At 46.9% G+C, this 25,897-nt stretch overlaps 6 protein-coding genes across 6 annotated transcripts; 4 read left to right on the plus strand and 2 right to left on the minus strand.

Annotated features, from left to right (window-relative positions):
• Positions 1-658: 658 nt before the first annotated feature.
• On the plus strand, positions 659-2,746 carry I302_106539 (uncharacterized protein; the record flags this gene model as incomplete). Its single annotated transcript, XM_019192814.1, has 7 exons — positions 659-1,098; positions 1,242-1,416; positions 1,543-1,646; positions 1,727-1,742; positions 1,830-1,973; positions 2,193-2,373; positions 2,541-2,746. 7 exons carry the CDS (start codon positions 659-661, stop codon positions 2,744-2,746), a joined length of 1,266 nt encoding a protein of 421 aa, XP_019045811.1.
• Positions 2,747-4,578: 1,832 nt separating this feature from the next.
• Positions 4,579-5,260, minus strand: I302_106540 (uncharacterized protein; the record flags this gene model as incomplete). Its single annotated transcript, XM_019192812.1, has 4 exons — positions 4,579-4,656; positions 4,724-4,792; positions 4,913-5,034; positions 5,110-5,260. The coding sequence occupies 4 exons, from the start codon at positions 5,258-5,260 to the stop codon at positions 4,579-4,581; spliced, it is 420 nt and encodes a 139-aa protein (XP_019045809.1).
• Positions 5,261-7,549: 2,289 nt separating this feature from the next.
• I302_106541 (uncharacterized protein) lies at positions 7,550-12,624 on the plus strand (the record flags this gene model as incomplete). The annotated part of the gene is made up of 14 exons (XM_019192811.1): positions 7,550-7,789; positions 7,872-7,919; positions 7,986-8,027; positions 8,111-8,242; positions 8,307-9,397; positions 9,463-9,543; positions 9,597-9,651; positions 9,703-10,161; positions 10,218-10,337; positions 10,409-10,915; positions 10,971-11,072; positions 11,136-11,204; positions 11,259-11,597; positions 11,650-12,624. The coding sequence occupies 14 exons, from the start codon at positions 7,550-7,552 to the stop codon at positions 12,622-12,624; spliced, it is 4,260 nt and encodes a 1,419-aa protein (XP_019045808.1).
• A 3,187-nt stretch (positions 12,625-15,811) lies between these two features.
• I302_106542 (uncharacterized protein) lies at positions 15,812-16,747 on the minus strand (the record flags this gene model as incomplete). Its single annotated transcript, XM_019192808.1, has 4 exons — positions 15,812-16,062; positions 16,204-16,422; positions 16,518-16,601; positions 16,678-16,747. The coding sequence occupies 4 exons, from the start codon at positions 16,745-16,747 to the stop codon at positions 15,812-15,814; spliced, it is 624 nt and encodes a 207-aa protein (XP_019045805.1).
• A 396-nt stretch (positions 16,748-17,143) lies between these two features.
• On the plus strand, positions 17,144-19,522 carry I302_106543 (uncharacterized protein; the record flags this gene model as incomplete). The annotated part of the gene is made up of 3 exons (XM_019192807.1): positions 17,144-17,199; positions 17,262-18,565; positions 18,642-19,522. 3 exons carry the CDS (start codon positions 17,144-17,146, stop codon positions 19,520-19,522), a joined length of 2,241 nt encoding a protein of 746 aa, XP_019045804.1.
• A 546-nt stretch (positions 19,523-20,068) lies between these two features.
• I302_106544 (uncharacterized protein) lies at positions 20,069-25,809 on the plus strand (the record flags this gene model as incomplete). The annotated part of the gene is made up of 11 exons (XM_065870294.1): positions 20,069-20,893; positions 21,012-21,671; positions 21,742-22,934; positions 23,124-23,241; positions 23,293-23,384; positions 23,451-23,873; positions 23,966-24,229; positions 24,298-24,843; positions 24,923-25,109; positions 25,194-25,368; positions 25,457-25,809. The coding sequence occupies 11 exons, from the start codon at positions 20,069-20,071 to the stop codon at positions 25,807-25,809; spliced, it is 4,836 nt and encodes a 1,611-aa protein (XP_065726366.1).
• Positions 25,810-25,897: the final 88 nt, after the last annotated feature.

Raw genomic sequence — 25,897 nt, forward strand, 5'->3', positions numbered from 1 at the left:
ACTGCACACCATTGCTGCTGCTCCTGCATTGGACTGATGAGATCAGCAATTGAACGATTAAGGTGAATATGCATAAGCTCGCGTGCAAATGTGGAGGGAAAATAATGAAGAAAGAAATACGCGCCAAGCTCGCTCTCTCCCCATGGCCCTACATGCAGGGAGTGAAAGGTTAAGGAACGAAATGCATAGGATGAAGGAGATATGTACAGATCACCTTGATCTTATTGTTTGGTACAGTAATATAAGAGTACCTGTACTTAACGATTATCGCTGGAACCTCATCAAGTAAGTATCAAAGACACCCACGAACCAAGGCAGAAGTCCATTTCTAGACGATTCATCGTACAATCTAAATTAACCCAAACATCCAACAAGCGCTCGGGGCACCAACCACTCCCTGTTACTGTTAGTATCACCATCAAGCGAATAGCGAAAGTACTCGTACTGTCAAAACGAATCCAACTAGATCGTCAATAACCAAGTCAACCCGTCCCAAAATAGAAAATCAGCAGCGAAAAGTACCACAAGTATCATCCTTCCCCGACTTGCCGTCCCCACCGATATTGGACCCCGCACTCAGTATCACCCAACACCAACACCTCTCAATCTCCATTCACCAGCAGTCTCCTAACCCCCTCCCCTCCCCCATGTCCGCAATATGACCTCCCCAGCCCGCGCCTACCCACTCACCCGCCCCTCAGTCCGCCAATACATCTTCTCCCCTCAACTCTTCCTCCGTCCATCCATCCGTCTGAAATCCTCCCTATACGTTCTGTCAATCACCATCATCATCCTCGTCATCCTAGCTCTCAACGCAGCTACCAGCACCTCCAATCCGCCAGAGGTGGACGTCAATACCGTACCCTCGCATGATAGTCCGGCTGACTCGGGGGAAGGGAAAGATGTTGCAAAAGGGAAGGATGCGCACTTGGTAGATCAGGAGATACAGCGGTCGTTTGAGGAACCTGATTTTTCGCTTTTGGCCTCGGCTCAACCTCATGAGATCGGGTGTGATATTCCGCTAGATGGGAAGGATAAGGGGGTTTTCATGTTTCTGGGGATTTTTTCGGCAGCTGATAAGCGGGAGAGAAGGGATTTGTGAGTTGAGTTTTTGGTTCTACCCACGTCTAATATAATCCTTTATGGGTTCATTGGGGATTGTATGATTTCGGTGGACAGTCATAGGACAGGTATATCTTGTGGGCCGTAGCGATGCTGATTGATACTCCTGTGGACACCAGATACCGACAAGTGGTCATACCCGACTTCCCCTCCGACCAGTTCACCATAAAGTTCATACTGGGTACACCGCCCTTCCCCGAGAACCCCATAGGTCAAGAAGCGATTGCGAGGACGGTACTGATGAACAAGGTGGAAGCTGAGATGAGGGAATTTGGAGATATGGTGATGTTACCTGTGAGTGGGGTCTTCAGCCGCCTTACATCTTGCCCTTTTTCGTGCACCCTCAATCCCCTACATTAAGACGAACCTATCACATCCAGGAATGTGGTAACAGAGCTGATGTGCTTGCTCGATCCATAGATGATAGATAATATAGATTTGGGAAAGACGCACGAATATTTCAAATGGGTAGCTAAGGAGTACAGCGGTCCAGGAAGAGTGAAAGGACGTCCTAGATTCGTGATGTGAGTGACTTCCTTTAATGAGCAAAACGATTTGCAGAGGGGGAAAGCTGATGAAAGGTATTCTCTTTCTCTGTCGATAGGAAAGCGGATGATGATGTGAGTGATAGACCATGTTTATCTCATCGGCGCAACAGCTAGCTACGATGGTGGGGTATTGGTTGGGCTGATGACTCGTTTTCATAGACAATACTGGTCATGCCTAATTTGATATCTGGGTTTAAAGATCTGAATTGTGCGGACAATGTGTATTGGGGTACTTCGGCGGGGAGATCACATTATTTTGGTGATTACTTTAGGGGTTTGGCATATGCTATGAGTTGGCCTCTGGTGAGTGCGCTTTACCTCAGGTATCTCCATTACTCCTTTTCGATCTCCGCATATTGCGCCCTTCCCGAAATCTGCTATCTTGCATCCCGATGTTCAACCCCACAAACAATATTCTTTGGTTATCAACCTGATGCCGAGCCTATCATCCGACGTTCTCAACACCTGAACCTCCCGTACTCCTGAACAGTAATGTAAAGCTAAATCCCCTCCCTCACCCAGGTCTCATGGATAGGCAACGCCGAAATGCCCCCAGCACATATCATAAAGATCGAAGATGCACGTACGGGTCAGTGGTTGCGACATCTTGATCCGGTGACAGATCCGGTGAAACGGATAGATATGGGTTGGACGATGGGTGATTGGAATCAGCTTGATGTGGGAGTCGAGACCGTAGCCTTGCGTGAGTGCTGGTCTTCCGTTTACTATTCAGCATGATCTACTGGATCGTGTTATGAGCTCCGTTGTGCACTTCCATCACAATCTCAACATAGCTCAGACAGCTTCTCTCAATCAATCGATCTCGGTATGTATCTACGCTTGACTAACTGATTTTTATGTGCGTCCCAGACTGGCTCAAACTCGACGACTGGGTTAAAGAGCAGCACGCCCGTCTACACACCATATGGGCGGACGATAATCGGCCATACGACATTGAAAATGGGGTACATCCGAAAATCAGTGTACAGAAGGGAAGGCAGACCCCGGAAAGGGCTCAGAAGGAACATCAGAGGCAGAAAGATCTGGGTTGGGATGTGGGTGGGAATTTGGATTAGTAGGTCATCTTATGGGGAGTCATGTGACAAAGGTATGGGATGCATCTGTGAGAATGACGATGTACGATACAAAGGGGGTGGGGTGGGGTGCGTCATAATGGATTTAACGAGTATTCATATTGCATTATATTTTATATTGGGCATGAACGAAAGAGAAGTGTTCAACATGTGTAGGCGAGGAACCATCGATCCCTCGTCTTGGGTAGCTGTTCTGAACAAGTAGGTCTCCGGACAATGACAGGGCACGAATCTCTGAATTGCCGTGACTTGGGTTGATTCGGTGATATACAACAATTCATTCAGAGGTGGTATCCAAAAGAACAGAAAGAGAAAACAAGAATCTACGATTGATCTCAGCCTCAAGATCAAACACTCCCACAAACCCCTCGACCACTACTTGCTCTAGGCCCATCCCGCTCATTCTTCATCGTATTCTACTGAGGGACTGGCCCGAATGAAGTCTTATAAGGGTTTAGAAGGGAGCTGAGTAGGGAGGATACCGAATCTGCACAGGGGAAAAAAATCATATCAGCTGAAGTCCGAAGAGTATGAGTGGGTGGGGGGGTATTTCGCCAGAAATTCATTGCATGGCGAAGCACGGGGGATCCAGCTAGGCGTAAAAGCCAACGCTCGCTGAGACCCCTCTTGCGCTATTCCGTATGTTATATGTTTTGATATGCCTTCCCTGAAGGAGAGGGGTATATATGAGTTGTAAGTAGACAAGGGCTCACCTCTTCTTGATGGTTACTCTGTGTCTTGAGAACTTATCGTCCGGTGAGAATCGGGCTATGATCGATAGTAAAGCAAAATTAGCAATCTAATCATTACTGAATGTCACCATGAATGACAGAGTAGGATATTGCTTTGCAGCGGTCAGAGGAATAACGAGGACAGAGAGATGTAGGGACAAGCTAAACTCACCTGGGTGAGCCGACTTGGTAGGTTTACCAGCAGTTGTTACTTTCTTATTTATCCAAAAATACTCGGAATCAGCATGACAATCCCCTCATATAACCACAGCACATTCCATAATCAACATTCCACCGTTCTTTTCTATTCTATATCTCCTGATGATTGGTACTCGGCAGGATCAATCGTGCACTCACTTTGAGGGTGTAGATCCTGTTCAAGAGATATTAGCATTCCATCTGGTCATTGCTCATCTAGCAAACACCCGAATATGGGACATGAACATGGGCATGAACCCACCTGTTTCCCCGCTCGTCGAGAGTGTACATCAAGTGCATTTTGGCGATACTTTGTTTTGATACTCGTGATGCTGTGGGCTAGAATGAGTGGATGTATGGATGGTATTGTGATTCAATCAATATTGCTGAAGGTTATGACAATATTCAGCCAAGAGCCAAGTGAAATGAAAACTGAAAAATATCTTTGAGAGGAGCATGAGAAGATACGACGGAATCAAATTGGACGATTCGGTATCAATGATTGAAAGGGGATTGGTATCATTGCCACGTCACATCAGTGATCCCCGACTATTGCCCCGAGCGTAGGTGAAAGCAGATGCATAAATCCATTCAACCCAAACACAAAACAACAAATCCTTCATATATATATATATCGTAAAGACCGTTTATCCTTTCTCCTCAGATGGAGAATCATTAAAAGAGCGTAAATATCATCGTCACCATAATGGTGTACCTGACCAAAAGAATATAAACCTGAACTTGAACCCAAACGAACCCTAAGAAAGATACAAATAGAAACGTCCCTATATGTCATAACCAACTAGCACAACTTGAACCAAACGATGAAAGTCCTTGGATCAGATCAGATCAAGTTGAATACTAATAAGAGTCCATGTTCATTGATCAATGTCCTGGTTTCTTGAATGCTGACCAGATGTTGTTCCTGCATGGACCACCGCATTTGTTCTTACCGTCTGCGCACTGGTTACATCATTATTTACAAGTCAGCTCTGATTTACAAGACAGTAAATGAGGTATGGGGGCTCACCCTGTGGTCGCATTCGTCTGGTTTGGCTGGTTCGCCAGCTAGGGAATCACCACAATAACATTCTTTGCCCTGTTATTACACCTCATCAGTATTGATTGCTCTATCACTTCGCACCGAGAGGGGTAACAGGTTGACAAGTTGAGAAGATGGAAGAAAGGGAAAAGGTAGAGGAGAGAAACGCCAACTTACCCATTGTAACCCCGCGTACTTGTGTCCCTTGTCCAAACAATGTTGCACGCACATGTCGGGGTTGTTATTGTCATCCACATAGGCTAGGATGGGGAGTCGTCTGTTCATGCCGTCGTAGCAATCTATATATTGGGAGTCAGCCTACTTACTCCTTCGCTTCTCAAGGTTAATGAGTTGAGCGACCCAACCCGACTCACCAAAGTAACATCCATAAGCGTACCATCCCTGACTTGATTGCGTCGCCCTCATCTCCAAGTGATTATGGTGCTCGTTGGATCGTTCTTCCAGTGGTGTAGCGAGGGAAGGTAGGGCCATGAGAAGGATGGAAGAGAGGATGGAGAGTTTCATTGTGCGTGTGCTCGTGCTCGTTTATTCAAATGTAAGAATGTCCTTTTGGTGAGGTTCAAAGTGCTAAGAAAGTGAGATGATGGGAAATGGGCTACATGGATGAGATGACAGGGTGTATATATACATGTGATCGCAATACGATACTACGATATAATCTTGATCCTCTGATCGTGAGCAGAAAGCAGAAGTCTCGGTCCAGAAGCAACAAAGAAAAACTGTATCAACGGCGTCCCGACCCGAGATCATACACAGACAGAACAGTATCATTCAGAACCCTCCCCGTGGATGGGGAGATGCATATGGAGAGAAAAGACGGGTCAAGTAAGAAAAAGCCACTGACATCTAATCTGCGCCACCGAAAATAGCAACAGTAATTGACTTAACGGAATGTCCAAGTTCATCGCTCTGTCGATCTGGAACATTAGTTCGTACCTATACCGTTGGGGGGTACCAGAACAAGAACCAAAGAAGTGGAAAAGGGTTCCGTTTGTGCTCGTGTTGGAACAAGACAAAGACAAAATGTTTGAGGGGAGAGTAACTTTATTACGCTTTGAGTTTGGTTTGATTCGGAGTACCTGAGCACAAGTTTAGACTTGGACCTGAACCGTTGATCGACTTTTAGTTGGGTTCGTCTACGGGTACGGGTAAGGGTAAGGGTGAGTGGGAGTACGATTCAGGTGGTCGATGGTCGTCATGCACTGCTATATTCTATTATTCTATTCTTGACTCGGCAGTGTATTTGAGCAGGGCGGTGTATACCAGTAGAGGTTGATGGTCTGAGTCGTTGCATCACGATTAGGTCATTCCAACACCCCCACTTGGTCATGTGCTGTTCGATAGACGGGTTCCTCCCCGTGAAAGAGTACATTTGCGTAATTCCCGGGAAGCTTTTGCGTGTTGAGTGAGGGGATCATCGATGAGACTCCATTTTGAAATGAATCGTGGACCGCAGCGGTGTAGTCCAGACTCAGCGTAGGAGAATTGGTGGTTCAGTTTACTACTCGATTCGGTATGCTGCGGGTTGTTGGTCAGACTAGAGGGAGAATAAGATGTAAGACATGCCCCTGTCGATCTTTCGCTTTTGTCTACTGAATCGAGTAATCGAGAGTCAGTTCAATTCGCAGTGACTTATGCGCGGAGATGACCGATCACCTAGTGATGTAATGACGCGTGGAATGAGGAGGGGTACCACGCGTCTGTTTTTGTTCGTCTTGGATTGCAGTTGATTGGAAGGGAATGATCGATTTCGCGCCAGTACTGTGCTCGTGTGATCTTTGTTAGAAGTATTGACACGTGAAAGTACCTGAACAACTATGAGCAGGAGAAGGCCTAGACGACCAGGTGATGGGAACGGCAAAGATGGGATCAAGCTGAATACTGTAGCTCAAGTTTCGAGCAACGTCTCAAGGAATCAAGAATCAACGGTACCCGTATCTTGTCTCGTCAAAGCTCAACTGCTCCAGGCATGAAATGAGAGGAACATATTGGTTCGTTCAGATCTGATTCTGATGGTATTTTAATTCGAGGGGGTCCTTTCGGGGTGCTTGGGTACAGAGTCGTAACTGAATCACTCAGGATATCAGTCACAAGCTACTGGATAAACGAATATCCTCGGGTGAAGCTTGTAGCTGTGATCGTGATGACCGGAGGATATCAAGGTAATCGTAGGGTGAGTGGCTGGAAGCGAGAAGAGATGTCGATACCTTTCTTGACGACTGATTGCATCGTATAGTAGTGGATTGACCATTACTTACTAACTACTTGGTACTGGTACTGTATCAAGACGAAGCGAGACATTGTCATTGCACTGACCTCTTGCGACTAAGACATACCCTCCTTTGATTAATACTTGTCCAATAACTCCTATCATTCTTTCACCATTACGCACTGATCGCTGGTTGTGTATAGTATACATCAAAAGTATACACGAGGCCAAAGGAGGTCCAGCCGAACAAATACATTTTTTTACTCTCTTTCTCTCCTGCGTACGAGCACTGAAAACTATGACACTGATATTCCAATCGTAATCAATCAATCACTACAATTACAATATAATTACCATCATCGTATACTGGTTGAGTCAACTACTGTGTTACACTCGACTTTCACTCTCAACATCATATCCTTCCTCTTTCTTTCTCCTCTTTTCCCTTCCTCTTCTTATCAGACCCATTCAATCCATTCAATCATCCCTTTCCTTTCCCTCATATCCCCCCAAATCCATTTCATCCACCCTTCTATTCCTCTCACCTCGAATTAGTCTCCTACAGACAAGACAATCCTATCGTCATGTCCAATTACCCTCCTCCCCCTCCAGGAAGAAGCAACGGGTTCAATCCTTTCCCAAAATACCCCAACAGACCCACCGGATCTTCCTACCCTCCTCATGCTGGCATGGCGAGGAGATCAACATCCGTCGCTACTCAGTACACCAACACTAAAACGCCTGTTGCTGCCGAGCAGAAGAAGGACGCCGATGATGGTTGGGGCGAAGCAACGGAAGACAAAAATGATGGGAAAGAAGAGAAGGTCAGTGTTTCTTATCTCTTTTGATACCTCATACACCGCTACGAAGAAGGGGAAGAGGAGCTGACGAGAGTGGGATTTATAGCTCGACTGGAGCGAGATGCCTGTTGATACACCCATCATGACCAATAGGGTGAGGGATGGTTAATCTCATTATACCTTCCGTCCGATATTTGAGCTGACGAGAGTACCTACTCAGCCTGAGATCGGTGGTAGTCCACACCAACAAAAGAATAACAGCGTGAGTGGTTCGTCCATCCATCGAGTATAGCAACCTGCGCTACGATACTCATTCCACCAACTGATACTTACTCTCATTGGTAGATCAATTCAATTCCTTCTGCCATACAACTCCAACAAACCTCATCGACCCATACCGAAGATGATGGAGGTTGGGTCTCGGGCTATGCTGCTACTACGCATTCCCCACCATCTCAGCCATTCCATCAAGCCAGAGTAAGTCGCCTTTGCTCCACTAAATCTCCATCACAGTGTCGTCTTAGCTGATCTTCATCTATAGGGCCAGAAGTATCCCATTCCTACCTCTCAATCTCGAGAAGCAAGATCACCACCATTTTCCTCTCGAGTCGGTGGCGAGTATATTCACGCTCAAGCTGGTTCAGACTATCGGCTTTCTACGACACCGATCACCCACGACAACAACGGTCTTTCCATTCATTCCGCATCTCATCCTACTCTTCAGACATCCAGGGGTTTCAGAACCGCGCTCTCTGGTGCGTTGGCTAATCCACCAGTTCCTTCCCCTATCTACCCTCATCAACCAAACGAGCTCATGCTATCTCCACAATTTCAACCTCAAAGTGAGCTCACCTCTCAAGTTCAAGTACCCACTTACACTGCTCCGATCACTGGTCCGCCTCGACAGCAAATAGCGGGGCTTCACGACGCCAATCGCATTCCGGTTCCTCACGCAAAGCAATGGGGCAAACCAGCTACTCCCGAACCTGAAGGTACATATGAGGACGCTCACTTTGCGCACGAGGCAAATCAAGCTAAACCAAGTATCGCACCACCGCCTCATAATCCAATGTGGAGTGACATTGGCGATCCCGGTCAAGCCAGTTGGGATAAAGAAGACCGCCTCGCTAGATGGGCCGATAGTGTACCACCAATCCCCCCTACTCATCAAGACACACCCCATACGTCAATTCCGCCCTCTGAAGCAGAGGTTACTAAGGCTGAGGAAGAAGAAGAAGCTGCCTCTTTATCGCGAATTTCGACGCCGGACGGAAAGACCACTCCCATCATCGGTAAATACTCTCCTGAACAGGAAGAGAAGACGCCAGCCCTTACTCCGCATGGTAGTGCTTCTCCCGTACAAGAAGATAGCGAAGTTGTCGATCCTGCGTCCGTTAGCCTCAAGAAGAGACTGGAAAAGGAGAAAGCTCCTGCTATTCTCACGGTCGCTGCTGAAGGTACTCAACTTCCTTCGACACCCCCTAGCGATCATCAAGACCCACTTACTGGTCCTCGAGGTCGAGATAGAAATGGGGTTGACCGAGTGTGGAATTCTCGAAGGGCGTATTGGTGGAAACCACCACCTCATCCGATGTTCAGCCCTCAATTTGCTGCTCAGCGAATTCTGATACAGTAAGTTCTACGTTGATAATATCTTTTCCTGATCTTGACCAGAGCTGACACTATTGTTCGCCCAGATTCCCTTTCCCAGTGCGTACCGACGGATTGAAGCAGATGATGCTTGATCAATTCTCAAGATATGGAGCGGTTCAGACGGTGTGAGGGCTCCATGCAATTCAGAATATGGTCTGTTGCTGATGGACATTCTTAGCTGGCACTACGAAGCCAACGGTAATTTTTGCGAGAAAGCCTTCGTCGTATTCCAAGTGAGTGAATTCCCTGTATCAGTACAACTTAGCTGACTGCTTGATGTCCAGGATGAGGAGACGGTCAAGAAAGTTCTCGCCGATCCCGAAAGTCGTATTTGCCACGTCAAATCGTCCATTGCCCCTGGCAGTGCTCCACTCAAATTGATGATCAAACATTCGTCACCCTCGCTAACCAGTCGCACCATTCTGATCCGACTCACTGGTCCCCGAGCAGACTCTCGAGCTCGTTCAGCATCACCGGTCGAAATCTCAAGAGATCAAGATCCTGAAGATCAAACGGCTCCTCGAGATCAGCTGGGACAACACCATTTGGCAATGCTCCCGCCAAGGTTACTGATCGATGCGGTACCTTTCCGATCTCGAGACGGACGAGTAATTCATCGAGCAAAGATTCGATCCAGATATGTCAATTTCGCTCAGCTTGCGGATCAAGCGAGAGAAGAGACTGGTAAAGAGATGCAGAAGATTGGGGAGATAGATCTGAGACGAAGAGTTTCGGAGAAGGATGTAAGTCGTACTGAATCGATAACCTCAATTTGTCATGTGCTGATTCGGGGTGATAGATCATTCCACCATTGTGTGACTTCTTCGCCGAAATCTGCGACATTACTCCCCCGACTGCTAGAGGGCAAGGCTGGCTAGTCACGGTTGGTGGGATCCGAGAAGCACGTCATATCATGAATGTAAGTGACCCCCCAGATCAGATGAAGCAGGAGAGACGAAGATGAGCTGATTGAGCTGACGGTATCAACAGGAACTCCAGAAGATCCCTGGATTCTTCGTTCGATGGGCGGACGAGGGAGACGGCTACTATCCCATCGAAGGTCCAAACATTGCTCCTTCCGTCTTCACGGAACCTGTGACTCCAATTACTCGTGTTCGAAATGAGGTGGAGGGTCGACCGTCAGCTGCGAATCGCCAAAAAGAGATCGACGTGTTCGAGTCCGCTACCGGTGATGCAATCGCAAACTCTCTTCCCACTCCTGTCATCATACAACCGCCGGTTTCAGAGGTACCTCCCGTCACCCCAATCAACCAACCGGTTCCTCAGTACGCATACCCACCCAGCGGGTACAGCCCTACACACCCAAGTCTTCGACGAACATTCCTGCATACCTACAAAGGAAGGCCTCTGGTGCAAGATGTACTATCGATGGAGGAGAGGTACATAGACGAGAGAGCTATTTTTGTTGGAAGGTTGGTAAAGAACGCAGAAACGAGTGCAACTCTGTTAACCAGATTCGGAAGATATGGTAATATCGTGAGTCGATCCAACCTTGAGACTCTAGCAATCTTTACTAATGCGCTTTGACCAGTCTTCGATCGAGTACAACCCTACATTTTGCACCTCCGCTTATGCTACGGCTAGAGTCCTTTATCAAGACAAGGATTCAGCTGATCGAGCGATTGTCCATGAGGTGAGCAATGAAGGTTCGCAGAGATAGAGCTTTGACTGATATCGCTATCGTCCTCGACTGAAGAACGGAAACCTATCTTTCGGATCAGCAATGAAGGTCGAGAAGCGAAAGGTTCTCTCAAGTGATGTACAGGTAAGTCATTTGACTTCTTGATCTATCGCAACACTGACCATACCCTTGTCATAGTTGAAGGAAATGTACATCGATGATTTTGGAAGAGCCATCAGTCCTTCCATGGTCTCGCAGTACAGTCCACCTGCATCTATCCCGGAACCAGGAAGTTACCCTGCGCCTGATCCTGTCAACCCTTACCCTACCCAGTCCCACTATGCTGCCATGATGCCGCATATGCAATTCGGGATGTGGTATCATCCTCAATTACAGGCATCGATGGTACCTCCTCCTTTCACCATGGGTGTGGGTACAGCCGAACCAGATCAGACACAAGCAGAGACCATGCCGACCGCCATGCCAACCAATACTGCGCAAGGCGCTGCACAGCTTCCGTCGAGCCTTCAATTACCTGTGAGTACTGACATTGTACTTAGATGAAGCAAAGCTGACAAGTCACACGTAGACGCTTTGTGCAGCGTGGGGTATTGGATACTTGCCTCCGGGTTCAGTTCCTTTCCCTTTGACCACCCAGCCGCCAACAGCGACTACTAGTGGAGATCATGCTGGACCGGCTGTCCCGCCTGTACCTGCACCAGAACCTACCACCTCCGTACCCTCAGTAAACTCATCCATCGAATTGCCAGGTGGGTTATCCGCAAAAAGCAGACTCAACCCGATTGGTTTCACCAATGAGGACGGAATGCTGAAGCCGGTTTACGATCCGAACGATCTCAAGGAGTACTGTGCGGAAAATAACATCGCGCTGCCCAAACGAACTGATCCAACCATTCAAGGGGAGGAACTCACCCTTTTACCAATCCAGACTGGTGGTCACGATTACATTCGAGCCGATCAAACTGCTTCAAAACATTCGATCGTACCGAATGGTGAACACAACCCTATTTCGCCCATCTTCGCCAGCATCAATGATCCTCCGAGAGTTGGGAATAGCACCACCCACACAAGAACGGTCCCTATACCGATCCCCTTCAGTCCTGTTGGAACATCTCAACCTCTTGACGATCAACTCTATCACTCTCATGTATCAGATCCCAACAGTGGGCGTGAAGTACCTCTTCCTCATCGCCATCAGCAGGTCACCTTGCCTATTGAACAACCCTTGTTCACTAGTGACCCCCTCCCGCCACACATCCATCAAAGACCCATGTCGAACAGCAGTACTGCACCGCCTCGCGACCTCCAAGAATCGGTTTACCAAATGCAGTACGGCACATATCCGAATCAACCTGTTGAGATACCGAGATCCATGCCACCATCTTTAAGTAGAAATCATCCTTTGCCCCATAATCCGAGAAGCCCATTCACCCCCTTAGGACATGCTCTGGAATCAGCATGTCAGGGTGGAAGTGAAAGGAGAATGAGAATGTCAGGGGGTGGTACTGAAGACGTTCAGGCGGGATATGCTGGAGGATGGTGATGGGTCAGCACTTGGGCTGCGTAGAGCGTATGCGTATAGGATCTCGTTTTCATCTCTGGCTTCTCCCCTTCCATATCTCTATTCATTCTCTTGGAATGGTACCTATACCTGCAGACTGTACATATATTCGATTTCATTCTATTTTCAACTTCTACCAACGCCTGTTGGTATTCTTGTCTCTCGCTATTGAATCCTTTCCATTCTCTTTCAAAATCAATAAAATAGATCAAAATCAATAAATAAGAATACAAAAAAGAATAGACAACATAAAAGGAAAAATCGCTTCAACGAAGAAGTAGAACGACAAGAGAGAGAGAGGTAGGTACTGAGATTTATAGTTTATTTGGGTATTTGAGGTGTATAACGATAGAAGAGAAAGAGATTTGCGTAATAGCAAAGTGAAGTTGTGATTATTTATCTATATATGAGAATGAATTGATGAGAAGATGATTGTAACGGATGCACATAAGCAGCTGTGTAAACGCACTGACCAAAAGGAACAATATTCAGTCCGCTGGATCCGGATTGAATCTGCTTACATACTAGTGCGAAACGTTATCTATGACAATGATATACTTCGCATGAGCAACACTGATGTTTTTGGCTTATGGGTATGACGATGAAAGTTGGGTGCTGTGGCTGAAAGAAGCCATCGTCGCTGCCCTGGTGTTCTTCCAAAGTATCCCAGAACCAAGGTCAACGTACGCATACAGCTTCCTCCGGGATAGCGGTGGGGTGTTCTTGGTCTGAGTGAGAGTGAAGGGAAAGGGACTGCTCACTTTTGTCATACTGTATATGCTAAAGAGTATGTTATGAAATTGTATTTTCATAATACGAGTATTGTACAGTACCTCGTTTCTATTCTCTCCTGTATACACGCACTATAGATTTATACACACACTCAACAGCTCCGAGCTGTTCCTTTGTGTTTGACGTGCAATGAACCCTGGAACATACCAAAATCGCTACGATAGTTAGGCTCCTGACATGTAATTTAGAATCGCTTGAGCTTGAGCTGAATAAGCTGAAACGCCTGATGGCCGATTCAATAGCTACACTCCTTACAATAAGACAAACAAGAAAGATCGAAGTCTGGAACATATATGCGTGTTGTAGTAGTGTTTCAGAGTGCAGAACACATAGACGAGAATATCTCTGAGAAAAGATCGTTGAAGTACTTCTTGGACAGAGTATGTATGTAGGAGAGGTTTGGGAAATAGCAGTCGTCGTGGAATAAGGTATAAAGAGGTTGAGGATAATCATGTCGGATGGCAGATGTTCGCTTGCGTTTACATTCACATCATAACGATCAGCCTGTGATCTTACGGATTCGTAACATTATAGAGCCAGGAACTCAACCCGTCAGACTACATCTTCATCTACACAGTAGGATATAAAACTCATATTCGACTTTCGCGTTATCGCCACTCCTGGATACAGTACCGTTTCAACATGAGTAGAGCCATCCCTCCTCGTATCGAAATCAAATGGGTCCCTCCAATGCCTCGTACCAAGTCGGAGGGGGCCACCGAGCTCGAATGGATCCACTGGGAGGCCAAGACATATCAGATAAACGACCGCGGATTGACTAGGGAGCTTACTGAATCCGATTCCGAACTTAGTTATATGACTCGCACGGCGTTGGGAAGCTCCTTGAGTGAACACGGGGATTGGTATGTCAAGTTCGATCCTAAAGGTTGGGAGAATGGGAGGCTCTCCATGCAGGAATGGAGAGAGAAAACAGAAATCGGTCTCACGCTAATACGGCTGGTCTTGTATCTAACAAGGAGGACACGGCCGGTGACGGGAGAACCGCTGTTCCCGATACAACGGTTACTGATAATACAACCCAGTTTTTGTCGGTGAGTACTAAGAGTGAAGTGAAGCTGGATGGATGGACGGGAGAGGACGTCACCTGCGGGAGTCGAGAGAGGGAGAGCGGTGGTCATAACACCAGTGTAGTGAAAAGTAAGAGCAAACGGGTTACCTGGGCCATTTGATCAGTTGTTCGGGGTAATGGACACGAAACACGGATCTTTGAATGCTTTCTCTCTTCTGCGTGATTCATGATTGGTACGAATGTCATATGCCATGTCGTAGGGGTAGTTATCCTGCCTGCTGGGTTATGATCTACCGTGAAATCAGTTAGTACTTTGCGATAAATGGAATGTAATGAATCGAGAAGGATGCCACTCGGTGGGAAAGGGACTTTCGTAATGGTCAATCCCCGATGTACTGTAATTCGATATTCGATCTGCTGTACGATTCCTCGGTTTACTCTCTTCGCGAACATCTATCTGCGGTATTTGCCTGAACTGTCTTCCATTCATCCATTCATCATTCATCACAATCCTCACAATCGTATACGACTATCAATATTCAACTCAAATCGTAGAGATAAACCAAGATGTGTAAACAGGTAGATTGTCCAAACGACGGTAAACCGACTTGGTGGGGGTGTGGTGAGTCCTTTATCTCTATATCTTCTTGCGATGTCGTCGTTCACTATTGACACTTCTTCTGTGCGATGACAGGTGCTCATATTGAGATTGTAAGTGTCTACTTGTCACAGCCATGTATCCGTGCGACTTGCAAATACAGTATGGAGAATTCATCCAGCTGATGAGCTCGCACTTGACTTAGGCCCTCGCTGGCGTACCGGAACAAGAGAGGTGTCAGTGCCCTCATGTGCCTGTTGAGGGTAAACCTGGGGTGTACGAGGTGAGGAAGCAGGACAAGTAGGCTCAGCCATAGGTTTGGATTATTGGCTTAGAAGTAAGGAACAGTACGATGTATGGTGAGATCAATTATCGGTTGAAGGGATTTGGGTTGGGGATATTGAATATGGTGAGGATGTTGTTGTTGTTGTAGGTGAATTTGCAAATGTATCGATGTGCTGTCGAGATCACTCCCTCTTACCCTTCGGGTCTGTACATATTCAGTAAAGTGATTGTGCATTCATCCTGGAAAGGTTGCAAGGTGATAACAGGTCGTCTTTGTTCTGTTCTCAAGAGTCTCCAGGACTGGCGATGTTGATCAGCCGACTTGAAATTCGCAGTAGAATGATCCACAATCTTACTACTGGGTACTACCCCAAGCAGTGCGAGATACAAAGCATAGTATACATGCAATCTAGATATACATACATACATAATCATCTCTCCGTCTCACCGTCAGCACCATGAACCTATGCCTCAACCTCCATCTCCTTCTTCATCAATTCCGTCCAATCATCCCCCTTCCCCTCCACTTCTCCAGGTAATGGCACACCCATACCCATTTCTTCTCCCCTCCCTTTCTTCGTCAGTATCACGTCGCCATCTGGTGAGATCCTAATATGACGGAGGAGGTCGATGTGCGAGAGGTTCATGGTGGTGTCGGATTGGAGCCAGTGATACATCAGTCGGGAGGTTGGTTGGTGCGTTAGGTCTGGGACCTCTATATATCATGAACCATTAGCAGGGAGATTACTCTGCTGATAAGAGGATATTCCACATGTCCTTTGAGAGATGATGAGATAAGGAACGGATGATTAGGGGCAATTGTATTTGAAGTGGTGTGAAGGAAGACTAGACTTACCCATCCCACTCTCATACTCCATCTTCTCCCTTTTCCTTAGCTCTTCCAGCTCCAGTAACTCCTTGGACTTTGGTCTACCCGCTCGTCGTTCCGCTGTGAGCTCGTCTATCCTGGTGTCGAACCTTGCTAGGTAGACTTCCGTTATGAGTGCTTTGAGCGATGGGAGAGATAGGGGATGAGGGGAAGAGAGGGAATGTAAGAAGAACAAGGGTCTTTGTACTATTCACAACTGGTATCAGCACACACAGCGATGCTTAACAATATGCTGAATTGGAACACAGGAAGTGTGATGAAGTCGAACGGGGATAACCCACATTTAGCATCGGCATAGTCCTTTCTCGCTTTGGTCTGAGCTTTCAGCTTGTCCACTCGTAGGTTCACTCGGGTAAGCTGAGCAGCTACACCAATATTCTCGTGTCAGCTACGCTGCTCCTTCGATACCGATTAGTCGGACTGAAGCGAGACGTGACATACCCTTCCTCGAACTTGGATGGAGATTCTCTTTCCCTTTGATGGCTTTCTTTGTTATTCGTCTGTTTCCCATTTTTGGTTAATCTTCTTCCTCTTTGACTGGTTCTTGTCGTGCTTTTGCTCCTTGGTCTGGGTGTCGTCTAGTGCGATGATGTCTATATGCTTTTCGAGTGCGAGAGTGATTTGACATCTTTCAACATTTCAACATTGGACTGACTGTCAACAAAACAAAAATGATGAGGTTTTCAACTTTTTAAATGGGTGGAATAAACAAGTTTCACCTTTACCATACCCAAAAATCCCAGATGTCCAAAACCCGTCTTTTAGGCCGAAAACCACCAAGTTGACTCTTGAATCCTTACTCAACATTCCTTCATCAGCTTGCTCTGCATCCGACATTGTACAAGGTCGCAGACATAGACTATTAGCCATCACCGCAAACTCACTGTCAGGACGAAAAGAGAGGAAAATGCGATCAGCAAAACAGATACACAGACTAGCTACGACCTCAAAAGGGCCCTCGAGGTGAGTTTGGTCATCTCTCCCAATTCTTAGGATGTAGACAACAGACTGACAACATGGTATAGACCCACGCCCTTCCTACTCTCCTCTAGACAAGCTTCCACTTCTACTTCCACCACCCCCGCCTCCTCATCCACTGCCCCCTCATTCGTACCCGACCTACCACCTCACCTGTCCACCCCCTCCTCACTCTCCCAACCTATTCCCCGCCCAACCGAACAGGGTTTCTTCACCTCCCGACCAACCGTGGTCATACCTTTCCGAGCGAGCCAACGCGAGAGCGAAACCTTCGCCGAGCTGCAGGATCTGGTCTCAAAACCGTCAAGCTATAGGACCGAAATTGGTTCCGCCAAGATATGGCAGAAATATATATCCCTCTCACCAGCCTATCGACGGTCGTTGCCTGTCGATTTCCTACAGAGGGTATTCAAGTATGTCATACCTAATCGTAAACACGTTAGGGAACTCTCCTCCTTACCCGATTCATCAGAAGCCAAAGGGAAGGTATTGAGGGAGAGGTTGAAACATCATTCGAATCTTGGTAATAAGTGGGAAAGAAGGTTGCGGACCATTACCAACGATATTATGTCTTCCAATTCCAACCAAAAAGAGGTGGATCCTCAAGTATTGATCAATGGTGTGGGAAAACTGGCGATGCTGGGCGATAAGAATGGGTGCGAGTCGATAATTCGAGAAATCAGATTTAGGTTCGACGATAAATTGACATACAGACAATTGAGGATAATGTACGGGTATGGATTGAGAAGTATCTCGAAATGGTTGAAAATCCATTCTCACCGATTCACCACTACTTTTACTTCGGCTGGGGGTAATTCGACGACGAAAGGGGAATTAGAGTTAATCGAAACCTCTGAGATTGCCAGGAGACTTATCAAAGCTATGCAAGAGCGGAAGGTCTCTCCCAACTCTACTACCGCCGAAAACCTTTTAAATATCTCGAGACTGATTTGTTCCACGAATGTACGGAATGATGATCTCCGAAGATCATTTGAAGAGCTCAGTGAGACGATCTTGGTGAATGGGTATAATTTGGATATCAACAATTTGTCGTTCCCCTCGAAGGAATCGGACCTTAGAAAGCTGAAACCTGCTGTGAAGCTTGCTGTGGTGGATTACTTTGGGAGGAAAGGGGAACTGTACAAGATGTTGGCGGCTTATGATAATTTGTTCCCGGGGGATGTGGAGAGATTACCCGAGTCTGTGTTGATATCCCGGGTGGGGGAGGATGGAGTGGAAGATGAGGAAGAGGATATACCTACCTTGTCGAGGATGTTGGAGGATGAGAGGAGACAGAGGGCTGAGAGAGGGTGGTTTGGGCAGAGGAGCGTTGAAGAGCATGGGCAGGAAGGTGAGTAATCTTTAGTACTGGGTCGAAGTCATTTGTGTATATGGAAATACTGACAATCTGATTCAATTGACCTTAGGACCTGTCCCAGCCTTTTCTGAGTCTACTCTATCTCAACCTACCCAGACTCGTTCATTCAACGATTACCTACCACCCATTCCTACACCTTATGACATCCTCCTCCCCTCCTCAGCCATATCAATCAAGCTCCAATCTCTCATCGCTACTTCCCCACCCCAACGCCCAATAGACGGAGAGGGAGCAGTCGTCTCATCGATCTTATCAATGCTATCCAGAGCATGGAAGTCGAAAATCAAGGTCTCACCTGACGATACGATATACAAGGATGTTTCCATACATATACTCAGACTCGCAGTGAGAGCAGCAAATATCGAGCAAGCCTCATTCCTCCATGCGCTCAAGGAAGGCAAGGCCGATGGTTCGGTGGGCTTTGGACCTAATTTGAGGATTGAAGGGAATTCGTTCAAAGCTTGTTGGAGGACTGTTAGGTGGACGAGATCATCTTCGAGGAGGGGGATGAAGTATTCTAGAGTGATATTAGGTGAATTGAACGATGTGAAGAAGAGGTTGGAAGAGGAAAGAGCCATCCTGGCGTCATTCATATCTGAACCTGAGTCTACACAAGAAGACCAGGTTGAGGCGGAATCCTCGTCAAATGTAGGAGTGGAGGCGGTAGTAAACCAGATCAAAGGATTGGATTCGCTACGAGTTGAGTTGGACGAGATTGAAGAGCAGATACATGCGAATTTGCAGGTGGCTACGGAACGTAAAGCCAGGAGTAACTCTGCGAGGGTTGTGAAGCTTGAGGAGAGGAGGGAGGCTCAGTTGGCTTATAAAGGTAGGAAGAAGGGGTTTTTGGGGATGACTAAAGCTCAAGAGAAAGAAAAGGAGACTTGGACGATAGAAAGTACTGCTACCGCGAGCCCTGCGATGGCTTAGTGCCTTTGCTCAACGCGTCAGAGATGGAAGTGAGGGAATGGAGTTGGATCCTCCGATGGGCACATTGATTTGTGAGAGTTGTTGATCATCAACTGATGTAGCTGTAGCATTAGGATATATCATATGCATTGCATACTGACTGGTCATAGAAATCTATCTCCCTCTCTCTTGCTCTCCCTCATCTACGTTGTAAGGAGGTTTAAATATTTGGTCTTTCATCCACGTGATCTCCACGTCGCGTCTCACCTCCGCATTCACGTTGAGGATGAACGTAACATCATCGATAGATGTCTTTCGTCTGCTACTTCGTCGCTGATTGTTGAATATCAGTACGGTCACCCATCACCACTGCGATATAATAACCCAGAATACCAGCACAAGAGAGACAGCGGTCAGAGAAAGACTGAGATAGAGCTACATCTCCTAGCGGATCAAGTTGGTGACTTATCAGAACATTCACTTCACTCAACTCTTCACCCCGATGTATATCATCACAACCTGTACTCTCCAACGATAACGAACCACCAACGAAACGACCATAACGATATGAATCCCACAACACCCCTCTCCCAGCTCACAGACCCCGCCTCCCTCTCCAAGATACCCATCCTCCTCGTTCCCGTCCACTTGCCAGACTCGCCAATCCCTTCCAACATCTACACCTCGTATCAGACCTTGATCAAGCGATATCAAACTCTAAGAGGGGACGAGCTATCCAGACCATTGACCTCGAGGAACAGACAATCGACCTACGGAGGAAGCTCATACGAATTACCGCCTAATCCCAGATTACGATTCTTCCCACCATCCACGGGGAATAGTATATCGGTGTCGAGAGGATCAACTACCAATCATGTTCATTTATCGTACAGTGGGAACCCTCCTGCGAGACATACCTACCCTTTATCTCTACTTAGATTGGCGGGATTTCCCCTGATAGTATTGGGTGTAGCTGTTGAACCTGACTCTGAGGTAGAAACATCAGGATATAATGTGGAAGAGCAGCAGGGGGAAAGTGGGGATATAACGGACATCTCGACTCCCACTGCACCGACGTTCAACCATAGCCCTCATCCTCAGATCTCGCTGAACCAGAAGATCAATCCCGAGAGATCATTCGATGAGACTATCTCGTCGATCTTCCCATCGACATCGCCGTTTCCATTGGTGAAGAGACTATTGGTTGTGCCGAATCAATTACCTAAATCGCCATCTAGTCCTAGGAAACAGAGTAGTCATTCTTCGGATACGAGGGGGAATGGGAAGGATAAGGGGTATATGAGGTTTGCTCCGGAAGATGGGGCTGAGAGCTGGATTGGAAGGGTGTTGGGGGAGGTAGTGGGGGAATTGTTAGGTGAATTGGGCGAAATTGTGAGTTAACTAGACTACATCATCTACGCATCTTGTTCTATCGAGATACTATGCGCAAGCACGTTTAACGATGTCGGGCACAAGCTGCATGCTGACTATGACCTTTCGGTTCTCTCAGGCAACAGCTCTAGAGACCCCCGCGGGAATGCGCACACTCTCATCCACCCTCCTTCCATCTCTCACTTCCACTCTCCCACATCCAGAACTCGGTAACATCCTATCCTCTCAGCGGTCTACCACCCCCTCCGACTACCCCTCACGGGCAAGTACCTCTACTCCAACCGGGATACCTCACTCACAATCTCTAGATCACCTCAATGGGATGGGAATATCCTTAACAAGAGCTTTAACACCCGGTGGAAGACCCACATCGATCCAACCTCCCTCACTACCGCCCATACAGAGCTCTATATCTCCTTCTCAACAACCTCAACCCGTTGCAGCTTCTTCCAACCCTTTCAGACGATCCACCGCCATCTCGTCACCCTTCACAAGAACTTCTTCTACCGCTTCTGCATCCTCATCGACGTCTAACGTACCTCAGATAACAAGTATGAAGTACACGAATGCGACGTTATCAGGAGTGGCGGGTGGTAGACTCATGAAGCTTTTGGGAGATATGTACCTCCTTGCTGGGCTTTATGGAGATGCAATCAAGTGCTATGATGATGGATCAGAGAGGTGTAGGAGTGTAGGCGATGTTCTGTGGGAAGGTATGGCCAGGGAAGGTAGAGCTGTGGCTGGTATAGGAGAAGCGTGGGAAGGAAGGGATGGCTCGGTAGGTCATGACTCGCTCTCAACTTTCTATTCTACAGGTCTATCTGGCTAATCCATGTTGTCTACTGTAGAACCTCGCCCAACCGTTCCCTACTTCGCCAATCCCAGTTGAAATCCTCTCACACTATCTCTCAGCATTAGCGTGTCTCTCTCGATCACCCTTACCGTACCCCCCTACTATCCTCAGCCCCTCCCCTCAAGCAGTCTCCGGCTCTATCTCATTCCCCGCTCCGTCATCCAGCTCCAACCCGGCAAACGTGGGAACAGGCGAAGGACTCCTGGCATACCTACATACAAGCTTATCACTCAAAATCGCTCATTTCCTCTTACTCATCTGGGCAGCTGGTGGATGGGGATCAATAGCCTTATCATCACTGATGACCCACACTTTGCCCCGGAACTTCATTCCCCCTCTGATACAAGCAAATACCGACCCGAACTTACGGAGAAAACGACGTCGGCATTTATCGTTATTATCATCCTCAAGTGGGATTTCCCGACAGAGTATATTCGCGCACGCTGAGAATGCATTACAGCCTTACCATCGGGCCATGACCAAGACTGAACAGGTCATCCTGCACAATGAAGCTATCTGGCTCAGCAGATGGTTGGACTTGCCACGGAAGGAATCTTCGATAACTAGAGAATTGATCAAAAGGTTGGCTATACTGGTGGTGGAGGGTAGAGAAGAGAGTAAGCGATCTAGTGGGATTTCAAAGGTGAAGACACCCACATCTACAATATCGGCTGAGAACAAAAGCGACGAAGCTTCCTCTGCAGCCATTGGGCTGGGTCTGGGTTTCTCAGTCCCCAATCAGACCGTTGCTGTTAGGCGGAAGGAATCGACTGAGGGGAATACCGGGATTATAGGGTTGTTCGAACGTGCAGCCTTGATTATGGGGATCGACTTACTATCGTTCGGTACCTCATCTTCAACTTCGACTTCACCTCATTTTCCCTCGAATGGGATGGATGACGATCCAGATGGAATTGCAAAACCAAAATTTGGCTGGCCGGAATTGCAAGTTGAATTTATAAAAGAAGGAATCGCCATCTCTGAATCTCTCCCAGATCATCAATCTATCATACGATTGTGTCTTACTGCCTTGAACAACCTGAATGGGTATTTGAATCCCCAGAGCCAGCATATGTTGAATCGGATGTACCCCCAATCGCTTGCTACGGTTAGGAGAAGGGGGATAGAGGTTGGGATGGTGCCGTGGTGGATTGGGGAGAGGGTCGTGTTGAGTTTGGAGATTGCTAGGTGGGTGGTGTCCCTCCTTCTGAATTAGAGCGATGTCCAGGGTGCTTCCGTAGATTCGTCCTCTTTTTTCGCATTTCCTAAATGGCTTTCTGTTCTTGTTGTGCTTTCCTCCGTCTACATCACGAAGTGTATATAGCATTATGTCGAAAGAGGAGTACATGACTAATCACCAAGTTAATGAAATTGCAGTCTTCCATCGAACAAATTGCCGATCGAGCATTCCATCAACGAGATCACACCAAGCAAACAGGGCAAGAAAGATCCTTTCTTGTATAATCCACGATTGAAAGCTGCCGAAGCTGGAAAGGTGAGCTGTGTGATCACATAACGAATGATTGCGACTGACGATCCTACTCAGACGGTGATAGTGGCAAATGAACAGATCGATATATTCGTGACTGTCCGAAATCCATTCACCTTTGATCTAGAAATACAAGACTTGTCAATCTTGTGAGCTACCTTGCTGTTTGGTCTGGTCCAAGACCTGAAGAATATAGCTGATGTCGTACCTTATAGAACATCCGGCGTACCATTCATAACCTTCCCTCTACCCCTCACTTTACCCGCCAACTCTGTCCAGACAGTCCGAGTGACCGGTCAATCACCCATCTCAGGATCGATGTCCATCAAAGGGATATCGATCCGACTGAACGATGGATCTTCTAAAGAATTATTCATCCCTATTATAGATGGGAAGGAGAAGGTTAAATTGGACAAGAGGAGATCTAAAATTAAGGCTGATTCGAGTAAAAGTAAGAAAACCGGGTTGGATGCTAGATATTCTACCTCGGAGATGTCAATCCACAAGGATAGAAGGGATGGTGCAGGAGATGAGGAGAAGACATGGTTGGAATGTAAGGTCGTACCGGAATTACCATTAGCGTGGATCAAGAAGACGAGTTTGACTCATGGGACTGTCATGCTTTACAATGGCGAAACGTGAGTCTCTGATACACTATCTTCTTTCCTCAATGTCTTTCTCCTTCCTGGCAAGGTGTGAGACTGACCACAAAGCAATATACTTTTCTCAGCTCAATAATCCGTATAATCCTTGAAAACTCCTCATCCGTGCCGATAGATTTCATCAAGCTCACGTTTGACGATTCGACCGCTCGAGAAGCCCAGGCGATCATCCAGGAAGGTGAACTCACCCCTGAGCAGGCCTATGAGATCGAGTATGATCAGTTGAATAAACCCGTCTTTACGTGGAATCAGGTAGATGGGAAAGATAGACTTGAGATCCAACCTGGTGGGAGGGTTACTTTGGAAGTGAAGTGTTTGGGTAAAGTTGGGTGGTGAGTTAATTAAGCTTCACCTAGAAGATTGAATTGTGATGGCTGATGTTGTGTTGATGATACCCTAGTACGGATGGAACGATCAGGATAGATTATGGATATCTAAACAGATCTTCTACCAGTTCCACCAATGACTCTCAGCCCGATACCAACACGGCCGACAAAAATACCTTCTACACTCGCCAAATCACATTCCCAATTCTGTTCACAGTATATCATACCATCGAAGCTCATTCCCTAGACCTGATACGTCTGGGATCATCTGGCAATACCGTAAACGGTGCGGGTGAGAATGATGTTCTGGTTAATGGCGATAAACCTCAGCTGGAGAGATTACCTTCAACTTCACAATTCAACGAAGATAGGTTGAAGATCGCTTTGAGGGAGGAGAATGATGATGGGTATTGTATGTTGGCATTGAGCGTGAGGAACGTTTATGGGGTACCGTTTGAGGTGACGTTGGAGAGGAATGATCATGGTCAAGGTGAGGATGATTACTCGCTTCCAGTTGCAGATCCAAGAGCTAAAACCAACGATCGTGATACCTCAGATGACGTGTCTGCTAGTGATCATGTGCATTGTACAAGGCTAGTCCCGCCAGGAGCTACTGAGCGGTGAGCATTTTACATCTAATCAGAGCTTTGGACATGAGTTGGATTGTGGTGCTGATCTTATACACTGCTATCTGCTTAGGATGATTCTCCCCCTTCCACGTCGCACGATCGCCCAAGCCCTCCTCTCTCGGCCTATACCTTCCTTATCTGAGAGACAATACATCGTAGATAAAGAGAAGAAATCTGTCAGTAAGATAAAGAAGGAAAGGGAATTATTCTGGTATCGCGAGGAACTGCTAAAGATGGTTAAAGCCACTTGGGTAGAGGTTAGTCTGAGTTGCTTTTACTATACCACGTTGAAGGCATTTCGAAGGAGAACATTAGCTGACTCATTTCTTCCGATCTGATAGCCCGGATCAACGAGAACGGGTACCCTGAATATCCGTGATCAGCTGTTCTCGTCCTCCTTACTAGACATATTCAGATCGGATGAGATTGATATACAGCTCTCACTAGATGGGGTGAATGAAATGGTGGATGTAATGGAATTTAACAATTTAAGTGTTACAATAACGAACAATTTCGGTAAGTCAATCACGCACCTCTGCACAACTAAGATCCATTTCACAATCATCTCGAATTCAAGCTAATCACCATGTTTGTCATTACGCAGAACGCCCCTTCAGACCATTCATCCATATCTCTCCTCTCCCAACTTCATCATCCGAACAACTTTGGACGGACCCTCACCCCCCCTCTCACCAACAACCAGCCCAACGAAACTCATTTCAACCTCCTCCACCTACCTCGATGTCGAAGAACGTCGTATTTGATGGTTTGACAAGTACGGTCTTACCTTTGTTACAACCTTCTGAACAGATTACATGGAGTACGGGTGTAGTATTTCTGAGTATGGGTAGATACGGGTTGAGAGTAGCTGTTGAGGAGGTATTAGAGAAGGAACAAGGGGAGGAGCAGGAGAAAAAGATTTGGTATTCGTCTGTTTTGGATGTGGCGGTGGAGTAGTCGGTAGATCGGACTAGACAATAAGGGAGAGTAGAGTGCATGGAGAGTCGAAACGCAAACACAAATATACCTTGCATCTTATATACGA

The sequence above is a fragment of the Kwoniella bestiolae genome, chromosome 5 (assembly GCF_000512585.2).
Source record: "Kwoniella bestiolae CBS 10118 chromosome 5, complete sequence".
NCBI classification, from domain to species: Eukaryota; Fungi; Basidiomycota; class Tremellomycetes; order Tremellales; family Cryptococcaceae; genus Kwoniella; species Kwoniella bestiolae.